Below are 16,286 nucleotides of genomic sequence, written 5' to 3' on the forward strand. Positions count from 1 at the left end.
AAAGGTAATTCCGCAAATCTAGAAGTGATTATCTATCATCTCTAATAAGTCCCCAGTTAATATCTTAATCCATTTTTGAAAAAAAAGGGGGAACAAAAATCCGTTTTAAAATCAGAAAACTGTCAATATCTTGGAACCGAAGGTGAGTATTCCAAATTTTCCTTGTCATGCCACAACTTCATATAATGACGCATAATTCCTAAAAGTTTCATTGAAAACCACTATATAGTTTTCGAGAAATCGCCTGCACAAAATTTTGGGGAAAAAAATAATAATAATAATAATAATAATAAGAAACAGTAGAATCACTAGAAGGTCTTCCGTGAAGACGGAAGACCTTAATAAGAAACAATAGAATCGCTATAAGGTCTTGAAGACGGAAGACCTTAATTATTCTTACTATACCTAAATTCTCCGAACATTTTTAATGGTATCAATTAATATTGTATACAAGTTGATTGAACTAGGACTAAACACGACAAGTCACATGTATATGACCTAGTTTCGATGTGACGTGTGAGAGAAAATGTTATTTTAAATATGGATTCTCATCTGACATCTGCACAGAAAAACACAATTATCACTTTTTTGTACTTGAAATATGTTTTCCCAAGTTTGGTCAGGGCTAGTGATTAAAGGGTCAGGGCTAGTAAAAATTTGCCAGAGTAGCCCGATTGGTCTAGTATTCCAAAAGCTTAATGTCAAACCCTGTATATGTATTTAAAAGTGACGGTGAACGTGAAGCTTAACCATCTTCTAATGGTCTTATTTAAAAGTGACCGTAAACATGAAGCTTAACCATCTTCTAATGTTAATAAAATGATATTTAAAGTGCTAAATATCAGGAATGACTTTTTATACTCTATAATAATGAACATATTTTAACCTCCTATAAGTACATTGTATTCATGGTGGACCACTAGCATTAGCATCTGGTGACTTACTTATTCATGACTTCTGTTGACTGAATAACAGCTGATGTATAACTGACGCAATTTCTTCATTACTTGTATTGACTGATTTATGACTGATGTATGACTGACTTACTTTCCTCATTACTTGTGTTGACCTGTACCATCACTTTTAGCTTCCCCTCTTTCTTTTTGGACTCCCACTGTCTGTTCAATACATTGGCAATTTTGTCTGAATGCACTGTCTCCACCATAAAGAGATTTGGACATGCTACAATCAAGCAAATACAAAGGATATATGGAAAATCCATTTTAAGTATTGCAATAGTAAATGTACAAAAACTAGTGCAATCAAAATTTTAAGCAATTTCTTCCTCTTCAACAGTTTAGCTATATCAAATATTGTAAGCACTGGTATTATGAATATTTAAAGCTTGCAAAATGATACATCTCACCTTTCTTTTTAAAGAATTGCATCTCATATTTCTCTCTTAAAAGTTATGGACCATTGACCATTGACATGACCACTGACCAAATAGTTATAATTTTTTTTTGCATATGACATTGAAATTGCTCAAATGATAAGCCCTTAGCCTAGGGGTGTTTAATACAAAACTCTGGGTTTTCCAACCTTGACTGGGCCTGGAGAACTAATATTCATATACACTATTAAGAGAATAGCAATCTTTGTGTCAAATTTACATGTATTTGGATTTACACAATCCAAGATCCTACAAACTCTTAGTCATATACTACATAAGCTTTCAGTAAAAAGTACGTCACAGCCTAGTATGCAGATTCGTTTACTCAAAAAAGATGGACGTACAGACAATGTGATTCCTATTTACCCCCCTTTTAAATTTTGTTTGGGTTGGAGGATGATCAAATTGGAGGAGGATAATATAGCCTGATACACTGTTATATGTTACATGTTCAAACTAAGGATCACTAAATCCAAGCTTTTGCCTGATGTGTACTTACAGACTAATGCTCCTGCTTTTTTACTTTGAAGATGTCCTATAAAATGCCATTTTATATCCTTGCATTCTGATTGGATCTGAAATTATAGCATATTGTACCTTATAAAACAGCCTTCTTAATTAATACATAATATAAAATTTTGAGTTAATCATGTTAATAAAAATCCAAAATTAACACATTATTAAGACATGTAAAAGACTAATTCTACATCTATTAAAATAAAGACGCCTATTTTTTTTGCAAATTTATGCACTGATGACATTTTCAAACATTAATTGCTGAAGCTTACACCATCATTATTATTTTAATACAATTATAAGGTCTAAATTTTGGGGTTAAGCATGTTAAGAAATAGGGAATTTCACTTGATCTTGAACTACACAAAATATACAACCTACCTCTGGGGCAATGGACTTCTCAGATAGTTCATTGACCTGCAAAAATCAATGTGTAACTCAGAGATACAAATCAGACCCTTGTTTTAAATATATTACATAGGCATTGAAAGCTTATTGAAAGGTTTGTGGGGGAGGGGGGTGGTAGCCCTAAAGCAGCCAAATATTGTTTAGGGCTTGATTATCAAGCCTCAATTTTCAATATATATTATGTCTTTATTTGCAAACTGCAAAGAAAGTGGAGAGGGCTAATCCCCAAAACCCCCTTACCTCCCTTCAACCTTGGTTTTGACACCTATGTATTTGCTAAAAAATATGCTGAAAAACTCCAAAGAAAATAACTTATGGTCCAAGAATATCAAATGTTTTAATACAAAAATCTGAGCATATCAGATATTGGAATCCACACTTACATAGTTTTCCCCAAAGTGCTTCTGTCCACACTTGTAGGCCTCCACTACAGAGCTGGGGGGCTTGGTCTTAGACACCGCCACCAGCCTGGAGGTCACTGGAAACTCCCCATTGTCTGTCTGTCACAGAATAATCAAGAAAATGTAAAAACTGATACATAAGTGGCATGTGTTTAACTTAATAATAATGCAGCAAAGAGAAATTAATGGTCACCATCTCAATTGTACAATACATGTACCTATAAATTTGTGTATTTGCTGGTGCCTTGACAGAGCATTTGCTTCAATGATAGAATGACCCTGCATGTAAATATGTAAAATATATACTATGCCAGGCAGAGTTATGAGCTTAAAACATTTAAAAGCATGTACAGTGGACCTTCAGATATCCAGACGCCAGATATCCAGATGCTTCAGTATCCGGGCGACTTTTCATGGGAACAGATTTTTTTAATGTTATTTTGTCTTGTTTAACTGGTGATTCAGATATTCGGATGCTTCACATATCCGGACAAATTGACTAGGAACCAAAGCGTCTGGATAAATGAGGCTCCACTGTATTAAAGTGCATTACACATAATTATATAATTATTTTATTGGAACATTAATTTATTCATCAGATTCATGGCCAAAAGATAAAGTTTAATTTGTTTGAAAAATAATTTTTTTGTTTTCCGACATTAATGAATTGAAATTACTACATGTATCTGACATCTGTACTTGTAGTGCATTAGATGATATTCACCAATTGGCTCAACTCCAATTTAAGGATAATTTAGTACTTTGACTGAAACAATATTAACATATACATACATCACTGTATATTGAGTTAATTTTAATCTACATACCACACATTGATTCACTGTTGACCGGGGACAGGTCTACGGTTGACACAGTTTACACTATTTTGCCAAGAGATATTTTTTGTTTTGTTTTGTTTGTTTGTTTTTTGTTTTTATACAAAAATGGCAAGAAATTCAGGTTTAAATTTAAGTTGTTTTTTTTTTAAAAAACAGATTAATTTTTTGTGTATCCCACATGCAGACTAACCTTGTTAATCCATACTGTATGGAGCTTATCCCCTCTGTTTATTTAATGATGCGATGGCAGAGAGTGGAATACACATATTTAAAGCATTTTATAATTCAATGCACAACTGGCAAGTTTCAATTAAATTAGGGGATAGTAGATTAATACATAAATAGGTTTTGCAGGGAGAGGAATATGAATGAAAATTAAAGACTTCCAAGATATGTATAGCCAAGGGATATGAAATGCTTTCCCGTCTATTTTTGGCTCCATTTGAAATCCTGCAAACACATGGTATCAATCATGTTAATGAAGCTTTTTGTTTAAATGGACATCCTTGTCCAAATTTGTTACATAACACGTGCTTGGTAATGCTTATATAAGCCATGAATGACAACGGCAATCTTTCTTTTAGTTTTATAATCACGAAAACATAAATCATGAGCGTTCACTATCCTTGATTATTGCCACAAACAGTAAATTAATGTTTCTCCAGCAAAAGTGATACGCAACTTTTTTGTTTTTAAAGAACAAATAGAATACTCCATACCTTTCTCTTCTCTTTGGCAGATTCTATTTTGTCCAAAACATTATGTAATGCAGACGATATTGAGGACATCTTTCTGCTACTGGTGAATTTACGGATCATTACGCCTGTTGTGTTTAGGATCGGCTTTTGGTAATGCCGAGCCCGACGAGTAACTAGGTCATCAACAAGAACAATATTCAGGACACACACTTGATAAATTACGGTTAAAAAATCCTCACAAATAATTATATAAGATTGGTAAAATCAAGGATATACCTGAACTACAAGACGATAACGAGCTGAAGAGTCACGAGACAAACGAGAGTTTAAAATTAAATCTTAGGGCCTACATGTAGTGCGTTGTCCTATCGGTCATGAACACGTACTGTACCAATCTAATAAAATTAAGATGTTAGATCCGCTCGCATAGCAAGTATGCGAGCGGATCTAACATCTAATTTTAATTAGATTGGAACACTACGAGTATAAGATCCAGTTTATACCAGCTATCATGGCATATCTGAGCTTAATTATTTTGAAATGTTAATTAGGCCTAATTAATTAACAAGTATCAAGTGCATGTAAAACACTTCAAGTTATATCATTTTCACAGAACTTTGAAGTGTTTTAAATAAAATCTTATTATTCATCAGCCAATAATTATATAAAAAAAAATATGCTGTACTGACCATGCCAAGAAAACCTTAGCATTCTCTCCGTATAGCAAACTCAATAAAAGCCGAATTAACATTAATCTGTGATTCTTCCCCTGGGAGACGTCTGCAGTTTTGAGGGAGGGATCTTAAAATTTACTGGATTAAAATTATAGGTAGAATACTAGTTATTTAGAAGCCTTCCCCCCCCCCCCCCCCTCCATTGTCTTTTTCGGGTAGGATGGGGGAATGAAATTAATTATAGTAAAGTAATTCTTCAATAAAATAAGCTGCCTTTCAATTTTTTTACGTAATACAATTTCAGAATATTTTTTCTCAGTACAAATAAATTGACATCGGGTAGTTGTGGAAGTACCACGTCGAAATATAGATAAAAGAGTACCAAATTTCCGGAAGTTTACAACATTTCCTGGTTAAGATGGAGACGAGTACTGAATGGGTAGACGTTACCCGATTGGCTATGTATATATTTTCATTTTAAAATGAATATTTTCTTTTGATTGTTTTTTCTTATTTTCTTTCGTCCAATTTTTTTTAAAAAATAAATTTTGGTACCAGTGCCTCTGGCATTTTACGTATTTTGTAAATAAAGATATTTGACAGTAACTTTTTAGGGTATTTGTACAACTTCCTGGGGTGGAAGTTTATTTTTTCTTTAACTAAGAAAGCTTAAAATCTAGGATCCACCCCCAGAAGTCTGCTGCCGTAAATGGTCTTGCTGGCGTTTTGGGAATATGGGTGATTTGCATCAATTACACTTTTATTGACTCCATCGCTGTCGAAATCGGACGAGATTTCTTGGCATGTATATCAGTCCAGTCCAATACGAAAATTCGTAATTTTACGAAAAAACGTAAGATTACGAGAAAGCGTAATATTACAAGTTATCGTAATACAAAACTTATATTACGATTTTTCGTAATGTATAAATTATAATATAGCAGATGTAAGAGACTATATTACGAGTTTTCGCAAGACAAATTCAAGCATTGCAAGAAATTTAGTGGCGGGTAGTAAAGTATGGCGTTTAATACGAGATGTCATGGGCGATAACTTGTACGACGCTTACTGAGATTTGAAATTCTGTGTATTTTAATAAGAATTGCACGAACAGTTGAATTATGAAACGAGGGTGTGATTTTTAGGGTAGACTTCGGAAGAAAAGTAGGGAGTTGGGGTGATATAGACCAATGCTACATGCTTTAGCGAATATTGAAATTTACTGGAAAATTGGTCTTATCCGTGGGAAAATTCCTATAAAAGAATAATAAAAGAAATTGTCCACTCACCCATCGCTGGCGATACTTTCTTCTTGAATTTCCATGCTTTCTGATAGGCGTAACTACCAATGACCGCATGCTATCATTAGAACAAATACCCACCACTCAATTTCTTCAATGCTTGAATTTGTCTTATTACGAAAACTCATAGTTTCTTACAATCTACTATATTACGCGTATTCGTAATTTAACTACATTACGAAAAAAATATAAGTTTTATATTACGAAAACTTGTATATTACGAATTTTCGTATTGGACTGGACTGTATATAGATAGAGAGATCTACATATATTGTATATATGTCAGCATTTCGCCAGCCAAGGGTTTCTGATACGCTAATCATGATTATGAGGATGGTATGTCTGTCACAGAGGATATTCCACCGTCGGAAAATGCACGGGTGATCTCGTCTTTACTTAAAGACGAGATCACCCGTGGGTTTCCGACGATGAGGATATTCGTGACAGGGACCTATATTTCAGTAATCAATTAAATTTTTAAACTATAGTATAATAAACAGTGCATGGTTAATTAAAAGAACTACGAATGAAATATTGTTTTCCCGCCTATACCTCCAAGTCAGTTTTCAAAAGTTATTTTAACATAATAATTCGATGAATTTTTGATATTTTTTTTATAGATACATGCAATTGTATTTTTTTAAAACATTTATTTTCTTACAAAGAGAGATACCTCTAAACTGTTGGTACAGGGTTTAAAATTAATGCCGACTCGCAAATTGCGAGTAAAAATTGGTTGATTTTCGAATAAAAATTCTAAAACATTTATTTTAGGTTTTTGATAAAAACAGAAAAAGAAATAAATCACAGCAGTACCTCTAAACTAAAGTACTGATTTGTGAAATTACATGTAAAACTTGTGTTTTTCTCGTGAGAGATATACAAGAAATCACTACAGAATGAATTTTTTTCACCTAAATATTTTAAAAACTTATTGTGTCACACAAAAATTCGTATTTATTTTTACAAGTAATATGGATACAATTTTATTATATGACATCTGAAATATTCATACCAGATGAATTTATATATAAGCTTTTTGTGTACATTAAAACTGGGGGGGGGTTTAAACCCTGTGGTACATGTAAAACTTGTGTTTTTCTCTATAGAAATCAACAGGGGTAAAACTTCCCCCGTGACACAAAAATTCCTTTTTAAAAATATGGACTGTTATTTCAAAATTCATACCAAAGCTTTTTGTGTTTCACGGGATGGGGGGGGGGGGGTATTAACAAAAAAAAACCGAAAAAAAATGCTTATTTTCCACCAATATCAAAGCGATTTACAACTGAAACATTATTAATTATTATTAATACAAACATATTTGCATAAAACATAAGAAAAGATAATTATATAAGGAATATTTAATCATATCCAAGACTATTTCAAAATATAGTGATGCTTGCATGAAAGTCCGATTTCAATGGAAAATATCGTAACCCCCCCCCCCCCCTTTTTTTTTCAAGAGACTGAATTATGGATAATTTACTAAGTAATGTTGGTATCAAGACAATTCATCAATTACCATTGAACTGGTCCTTGTATTAAACAAATATTTTATGGCCAAATTGCCGTTTATATATTGAATTAAATGGTTGCAGAATGTAGGCGGGAATCGAGAGTTAGCGTGTGTATTTCTTTTATTACTGAAACGGTAGTAACAAAATTGTCTATCATGTGATTTGAATGATGTAGATCTAGAAGATGGATTCCATTTAAATTAAAATGACCTGTATATCAAGATCTCATAATTCAATATATCAAACAGCATAATGTTAAAAATTTTTGTTTCATGTAAAAAAAATGTCAAAGAAATGTCTAATCTGGGAAGATTTTCAATTTGTTCAGCACTTCACAACATTCACAACGAAGAATATATAGAATAATAGACTAAATTGTTTGTAGCATATAATTTATATGTCATTATTTATTATATAACTGAAAGATTTGAATTTATCAGTGTTTTTTGTAGATATATAATAATTTTCTGATGTGCCATAAGGCACAAGGAAATAAAGAATTGAATTGACATTTTATATATACCTGACTGCATTGACAATCCAGACGTATTTTATTCACTGCATATCGTAAATACATACTCGTAAGTTGGTATCAGGTCAACATGGTCAATAAAGGTCAAGAATTTCTTCTTCCAACAAAAAGATCGATGAGTCTCTGAATAACAAGCCGATCATGTAGTGCTTTTTAGCCGGGCTTATTGCTCAAAGAGCAGTTGCCAGCTTATATGATCCTGTTCAAGGCAGGATGTTAACCCAATAGTCCGCCATTTAAAGTTACGTCAGTGTTTTTACAAACGCTAAATAAAGCAACAAAAATAAAACGAAGTTTCATCTATATAAAATAAACAGAAACTTTGAAAACTTCATAAGTCAAAGAACATATGACTGTTCATTAGCGTAAGGAGTTTTGATAACAATGGATCATTTAAATTTTTATTAGGATTGTAAAACTCAAGTGTCTTATGACGTTTTTAATCTTAAATGCTACTATAGAAGGCCGATCATTTAAGTCTACAAAATATTTTATTTTAAATATCGGAAATCCGTAAATGGTATAAAATGTAAATTTCTTCTTCACAAAACGAATTACATTAATCTATAGCATGAAAAATAACAAGATAAACAGTTTTAAGTGCATTTATTATAACACGTAGAAATCTCAAATAATAACATCAACTTCCGTTCTAGTCGTACATTTTCACCGATTGTATGTGTGAATTTGAAAAGTCTGTTCTACGTATGTCGTAATTTGGGTACATTTATTGTGTGTGAAAAAAAGACCATTCTGTTCTGGTATGTAACTTTGTATTTGTGTAAAGTACATTTTCAAAAAATATTATATTAATTACTACCCTTATAACACACCTCAGATTAGATGCTTAATTGTCTGAAATGTCGTATTTTTTGTGTATGAAAGACCCACTACTTGTATGTCGTATTTGGGTACAGTATTTTACTGAGAAAGACATTTATGGTAACCTACAACACCAATGAATTCAGTAAAAGATGAAAAGGATCCCCTCTCTATTGCTGGGATTCATACTATAGGTCAATCTTTCACTTAAATAAAACTCGACTCATATTGATTACAGTTCTTTAATTCCATATATATATGAATCTTCTGTTTACCTGTTTTCAACACTTTCGTTTTTAAAAACGCCCATCCCTTCTGTTTAAACGTTCGGTCAATCTGCTCAATTGTACACGGTACTGGTAGATATGACTGTTCTATCATAGCTTTGCTATTCTAGAACGAGTATATAAAATAAAGTTTTTATGGAAAAAGTTTTATTGCCCATAATAGCCTCGACATACTCCCAGAGGTGATGATTTGAACAAATCTGAATCTTCACTTTGTAAAGAAACTTTAACAACTTTCCATTTTTCTGACCTAGTAGTTCTTGAAATCTTTTTACATGATTCTAGACGCCAAATTTTAACTTTTTCTTAATTATCTGTCATTGAAGGAAGAGTTAAAATATGTAGTCCTCCATTTGAATAATAAATTTGTATGTCTTTCACCCAAGAATGCTTGGTTAAATTCGATTTCGCGGTTTTGGGGAAGAAGATAAAAAGTATATGCCAATAAAGGCAATTTAACGGATAAATCTTGATCAGAAGAGCTCACTCGAACCTTCAGCTCAGGTAAGCTAAAGAAAAAAATCCCGCAAAACAAAGATAAGCACTTGCTGGTTTTATAGAAAATTAATGTCTTACATACAAACAGTTACAACTGTGTATCATCTTGATGATAAAGGTCGTTCACGTTTGATTTTTCACTGTTTCCGTTTATCTCGTTAATATAACTTTTTTCTGAATGGAAACGCTGTGGCTTTTGTTTGTCTAAAGTTACTTTTATAACTTTTGACCTGTTGGTCTTCTTTTCAAAGTCTTCGCTTGTATCTCTTGAAGCATTATCTTTTCTTTCCAAATTAGATAGAGAACTGTCTTTTTCCCTTTGAATGTATTTATGATTGGGTCCCTTCTTGCATTTTCTTCCAGAGAAATGTTTGCAGTGCATGTGTAATGTACCTAAATCCAGAATTACAATTCCTCCAAGCATAGACACAATTATTATGATACCAACGACGCCGACGCTTGTGGCAGAGGGACGCGTGTCTTTGACGCTTGTTCTTGACGCCTTGCGTTTCTTTATGAATCTTCTCCCCAATCTCTTCCAATTCTCGTTTTAACACCTCAAACGGTTCCTCTGTAGTAGGGGGCTGTGTGCTAGATAGTGTTTCCTGTTTCGTACTCTCTGTTGTGTAGTCCTCTGAAGTGAATATTACATGTTAATGTTACATTTAGCATACAGAAGTAATTGAAAGCGATGCTAAAGGCTTTTACATGTATTAGCACATAGCTCCATATGCCATGCGACCTTCTGTTATTAAATGCAAAGTATAACTTTGATCCATTTATAGTAGATCAGATCCGCGCATGATATTTTGACATACCCGGTAAATAAAATTTATAAAAATTTTGTCACCATCACTTGATACATTTATGTTCAATAAAGGTCAAGGCCATATTAAGAGATCAAAGTACCCCAAAATTATTGTTGCAGAAAGCACAAATTTGTTTCACGTCTTGCACAAAATCAGTCTGAAATTTAAATGAATTCCAAAACCCCGAGGTGAAAAAACAATTCCTTTGACAAGCATACGTAAGAAGCCACCACTTTTCAGTAAGCATTTGTATATATGAATACAAGTAGAAATCTGGATGTTCAAATTAATGCACATCGTAATGAAAATATAAATCTATTATACAGGTTGATCTGGTTTTATTGTTCCTACAGTCTTGCAATACCGGTACACTAGAAGTCCAATTGAAAAGCTTGCATAAATTACCAGTTAACACTTTTTTTCAGATTAGATTCCGTAAGACCTGTTTTCCAAAACAATTTTTTACACAGCTATATCAAATAGAAATTTGTTTGTTAAAAGGAATATATTGAATATTTTGCGACATCCTAAAACTTAGGAAGAAATTTATTGACAAGTAAAAAGACGACCGTCACGAACAAACGCAGGGGAATAATAAAAATGTACCCAACCTATTTATCCCCAGGGAGGATTATATTTAAAAAAAAAACACTTATAACATAGGTTTACGTACCAATTGTTGGTGTGGTTGTAAATGGATAATCGTCGATGCCTGCAAAAAAATAATAAGTCAACAAGAACACACGTAAACTATAGCAATATAAAAATTAATAATCATTATTTTGGAGTTTGCATACAGCTTACCAAAGTAACATTTTCTGTGGTAGTAGTCCCAGCCGGGTATATCTTGTAAGAAATAATGACTCTCTGTCCATCTATTGACGTCACTTAATTGACAGGTTTGCTTTTCCAGGTTGTATTCAAATGAGCGACACGTAAACTGCGTGGATGAATTACAAACCTGATTACATTCAGAGAGGGAGGAATTTATCAAAACGAGGCTATTGTGAGCCACCATCACTGATGCTATCTCCTTCTGGAATCTGCAGGCATCTAAAGAAAAAGTTAATATCGTACTTTTTTTTTCTTTTTGATAAAGCCTTCTTTATAAAAATGGTTGCTTGTCCTCTCCCTTCCGACCGACAGAACATTTTTTTTAATTCCTCTTATCCTGTGAACAAATTAAATTTGTTGAAAAAATGTTTTTCCATCCAGCTACCAACCAATAATTTTATCCTGAGTTGTAAGAGAGCAAAAAAAAAAATATTTTAAAGATGGCCCGATGTAATATTCTTACATTAAGTTATTACACAAAGATCCCCATTCATTATGTTTGAAACATAGAAACTGATTATCTACAAATCAGTTAACAGTTTTAAATTATTCAAGATAAAACAATATGAATTCTTTTTTGTAATTAATTATTTTTGTAATAAATAGAAAAATGCTTAAAAAATCACCCTCTTTGAACTGGCAAATAAAGGGTTTAGATTCGGTACATATGCCTTCGTACCACCAGTATGGATGTTTCAGGGTAACCGAGGCACACTTCTTTGATCTGTCATATCGGTTCGGTTCATATTTCCAGTTGGTTTCTGTAAGTGGTTCCCCATTCACCCAGTTCCAGTCCATGTACTCCTCTTGTGAAAGACCAATCCATACTGTCTGTGAACTAAAACAATTCCATAATATTATTCTTATTATTATACCATGCATACTTTGTTCAGAGGCAAAAAGTGTATTTTTAGGTCACCTGAGTAAACTCATATGCTCCATATGTTTCATTGCTGTGGCCTTCAACTCGACATCTTGATATATCGACGACGTATTGTCAATTAACAATAGTTACTTTTATTCCTATGTCGATATGATATATCCTGGTGAGCTTGAGATAAAAGATACCACAGAGTCTGACACATCTGTTTGGATACTTGGATATTTGACTTAAGAAAGACATTAATGGTAATCTAACAACCAAGCTCTATGATAAAAGTGATGACTTTAACTTTTCTATCGTCAACTTCCCTTAATTATGGAGCAATATATATGTACCTTCATCACCTGCATACGGAGTTTATATATATCTCAGTTGATTAGATACACAAAAACATGCTCCACATATGAACAATTTCTAAAATGAGGTAAATTATTGTTAAACAAGTTGATGAAACAATAATATCAGCAGTCTCGTTTTAAGTCATCATTTCGTAAATTCTATGGTCGATACAATGACCTTGTCAGCAAATACATTTTATCATTAAGTCAAATGCTGACTGACATTTTTCATACCAATTGTTAGACTAAGTTCATTATTTATACACCGAATTGACGACGGATTTTCCCGTTATTTCCCGATCATGACAAGGAACACACTGCGGGTGTGACCTGTCAGCAGGGGATGCTCACTCCTCCATGGCACCTGATCCCACCTTTGATGTTTCGGAGGTCCGTGTTTGCTCTGCTCCTATTTTGTATTGTTTTATGGATTTTGATATTGAATACTGTTCGTAATCTCCATATCCTTCATTCTAGAAACATTGATATGAGACAAAACAGTGTATACTTTTCTGTGGATGTTAGGTTAGCCTCTGGGATTATGGATTTATCATTCAGAACTGCTAATATCCCACCCTTTGATTTGCAAAAGTCGTTGGCTTTGGACCATGACAAAGGGCCCTCAAACATCAGGACTCTCAGTGGTTGTAATAGTTGTGAGGATACTAGAAATTAAATTAAAAACAAAATAATTTTTTTATTGAAGTAATGTGTGAATTTTATTATTCTTTGAAATACGGCATAATTACCAATATATACAATGAAATTAAATTTTAATGATAAACCTCGATGATAAGAATCCTACATTTTAAATCTCAAAATGTTTCATGAATATAATACTCTTCCTGTCATAACAAAGATACCTGAAGTTTTGGGGGTCGTTGAGACTGTAGAATCTATTGTTGATGTTGATGAAACAGTTGATAGAGTGGAAAAAGTTGATGAATATTCAGGAAGATCGTTCTGCAACAATGCTACAAGCATTTTGAGTAGAAATTATCATTTTTTTACATTAATTAGATTTTTTTTATTACTAAAGGTATATGTAATTGATAAATTTAAGTCCCACCTGTTATGCAAGTTTTGTGGTAGTAATCCCAGCTTCTAACGTTGAAGGCGAACTGATTTGATTTTTGCCATCTGTTGGTCTAGAGAGTTGACAGTATGCTGGCTAACAGGATTGTACTCGAAGCTGCGGCAGACAAACTCTGTGACGGTCTCACAAAGATCGTGACAGTGCTGCCACGTGATCGCAGTCTTAGTGAAGATGTTATTGCCTCGAATACTTGTTTGTTCGTAAATCCTGTACTGACATTGTCCTGAAGTTGTAAGTTAACATTTCACTTTTTTTCATAATGATGGAAAAAAACAAAACAAAGTCAGTTAGATTTAAAAAACACAATCAATAAACAATAAAAAACTTTTAAAATATGTTTTTTAACCTCCTACCCCCGATTTTTTGATTACATGTTCCTAAAATTGAAAGTATGTAATGTAGCATATCTGGTTTAGCATCTTCTAGCCAATGCGCATTTTTCCACAAAAACGTTTGCTTTTTGAAAAAGATATTTGTTTCCAACATTATTTTTTTTCGGCTATGCTAGTAGTTTGAATCTGCACCGATGTTTTCGAGCCCTCCATCTAAATCATGTCGCGTATATATGTCTAAAATTATCCGTAAGCACAAGCACAGGAAACCGATAAAAAGGGTTCCAAAATAAAATCCACTAAATGGATACAATTGTAGTGAGAGAATAAAAATCAATGCATTTATTCTCAATCAAGTTTTTAAAAACAAGACTTTCCTCCAATAAATGTTGTTTTAATTCATGAATGAAGAAGAGTACATAAGACCTTGATTGCATGCTTAGTTTTATTGTTGCAAGTCCTTTTTGTCGCTTGGTTATCAATTTTACGTGCAGCTTAAAATTACAACGTATCTTATTTATTTCAAAGAATAATTGGATATTTTCCAATATTTTCTGAATTCACGACTAACATATAGGGATTTAATATATAATTTGAAAGAGGCATAAAGAAGTATATTGCTAGCGTATCCTTAGGCTTATTCTTACTCATAGAAACTTGTAGAACAAAAAGTCAGAACGCAAAAAAGCGTTTTCTTTCTGAAATATGCTTAATATAGCTACATAGCTGTATATCGTTTTACTTCCCTCTCGAGAATTTTTCACTCTTATGGAGACGCCACCACTTGTCGGTGGAGAGCTGCAAAGTTTTTCATATGCTCGGCACTCAGGGCCATTGAGCAGGGAGGGATCTTTTTTTGTGCCAGCGCCTACTGCGACGCTGGGCCTCGGTTTATACGTTCTCATCCAAAGGACCGATCTCCTCGTCTCACAGTGAGATTCGAACCGTGACCTACGGTTTCCTCAGAAGGACCTATCTCCACGTCCCACAGTGAGATTCAAACCCGGACCTAAGGATCAACTCTTTATTTCGCGACTCTAGAGCAGACGCACTTACCACTGCGCCACACGGGTGACTGCTTAATATAAAAAATAAATATTAATATTTTACCTATAAAAAAGATGACGAAGCTCTTCAACTCAATTTTTACATTTACACGTATAAGTAGAGAAAATTAAATAGCGTAAAAATACGTAGTGTCTTATCAATATATTAACTTATTCTGCGCGTTTTTTGTGCAGTATTCTTAAACAACGATGAATCGATCAGCTATAAAGTACAATATTTTAGGAACATTCATTATTAATCATTCCCTTAGTTTTTTTTAATGTGTGATGATAAATAACAAAAAAATTCCTATTCTCTTCTGTTTGGATAATAGACGCGGTCGACAGAGTTCAATACCGAGGAATCATTTAAGCTATCAATGGATCAGACATATTCAATAAATTATGGTCTGGGATGACGTAAAACTTTATTTGTGATTCTTGTAGGGTTGCTGAAACTTTTTTTTATCAGATATTACGTGATTTAAAAGAACGCTTTAAGATAAAAATCAGTGATCGTTAATATCATTAAGATCAATATGTACCACAGAACTGTCTTCCTTTTCACATTTTCGAACTTCTAAACATAAAACATGGGTCTAAGCATATTTATCAATAAATTCTAGGTTAGTCGACCAACATGCAGTATGACTGTCCGTTTGTCTGAATGTCTGCCTATCTGCCCCACTATATGTTATTTTGTCTGAGATGAAAGAGCCGAGACCGTTTATACGGTTCTGGAATTGTGCGCCATGAATTACAGCAGGAAGAAGGTTTTCAAATCATCTCGTCACCCTAGTGGCGGAGTGATTAGAGTGTCTTCTCTGATCTACAGAGCCGCGAAGTAAGGAGTTGATCCTTACGTCGCGGTTCCGAATCCCACCGTTGGACGTGGAGACCAGTCCTTCGGATGAGACCTTATAAACCGAGGTCCCGTTTTGCAGTAGGTGCTGGTACGAAAGGAAACCTCAATGCTCAATGGCCGTCTAATGAGTATAGGACATAATTTACAGCTCTTACGGCAAGTGATGGCGTCTCCATATGAGTGAAAAATTCTCG

At 33.5% G+C, this 16,286-nt stretch overlaps 1 protein-coding gene and 1 pseudogene across 1 annotated transcript; both read right to left on the bottom strand.

Moving 5' to 3' along the window:
- Positions 1-1,043: 1,043 nt before the first annotated feature.
- LOC134263862 (pyridoxal phosphate homeostasis protein-like) lies at positions 1,044-4,392 on the bottom strand (the record flags this gene model as incomplete). Its single annotated transcript, XM_062746227.1, has 5 exons — positions 4,277-4,392; positions 2,701-2,817; positions 2,291-2,326; positions 1,893-1,968; positions 1,044-1,182 (listed from the first exon to the last, which is right to left on the bottom strand). Coding segments are annotated over exons 1-5 (467 nt in total), but the record flags the coding sequence as incomplete, so codon positions are not given.
- Positions 4,393-9,977: 5,585 nt separating this feature from the next.
- LOC134263863 (uncharacterized) lies at positions 9,978-14,072 on the bottom strand (annotated as a pseudogene).
- Between the last annotated feature and the right edge of the window lie 2,214 nt (positions 14,073-16,286).

Source organism: Saccostrea cucullata, unplaced genomic scaffold (assembly GCF_032062105.1).
Source record: "Saccostrea cucullata isolate Sc308-1 unplaced genomic scaffold, CSIRO_AGI_Scuc_v1 ctg10185, whole genome shotgun sequence".
Lineage (NCBI taxonomy): Eukaryota > Metazoa > Mollusca > Bivalvia > Ostreida > Ostreidae > Saccostrea > Saccostrea cuccullata.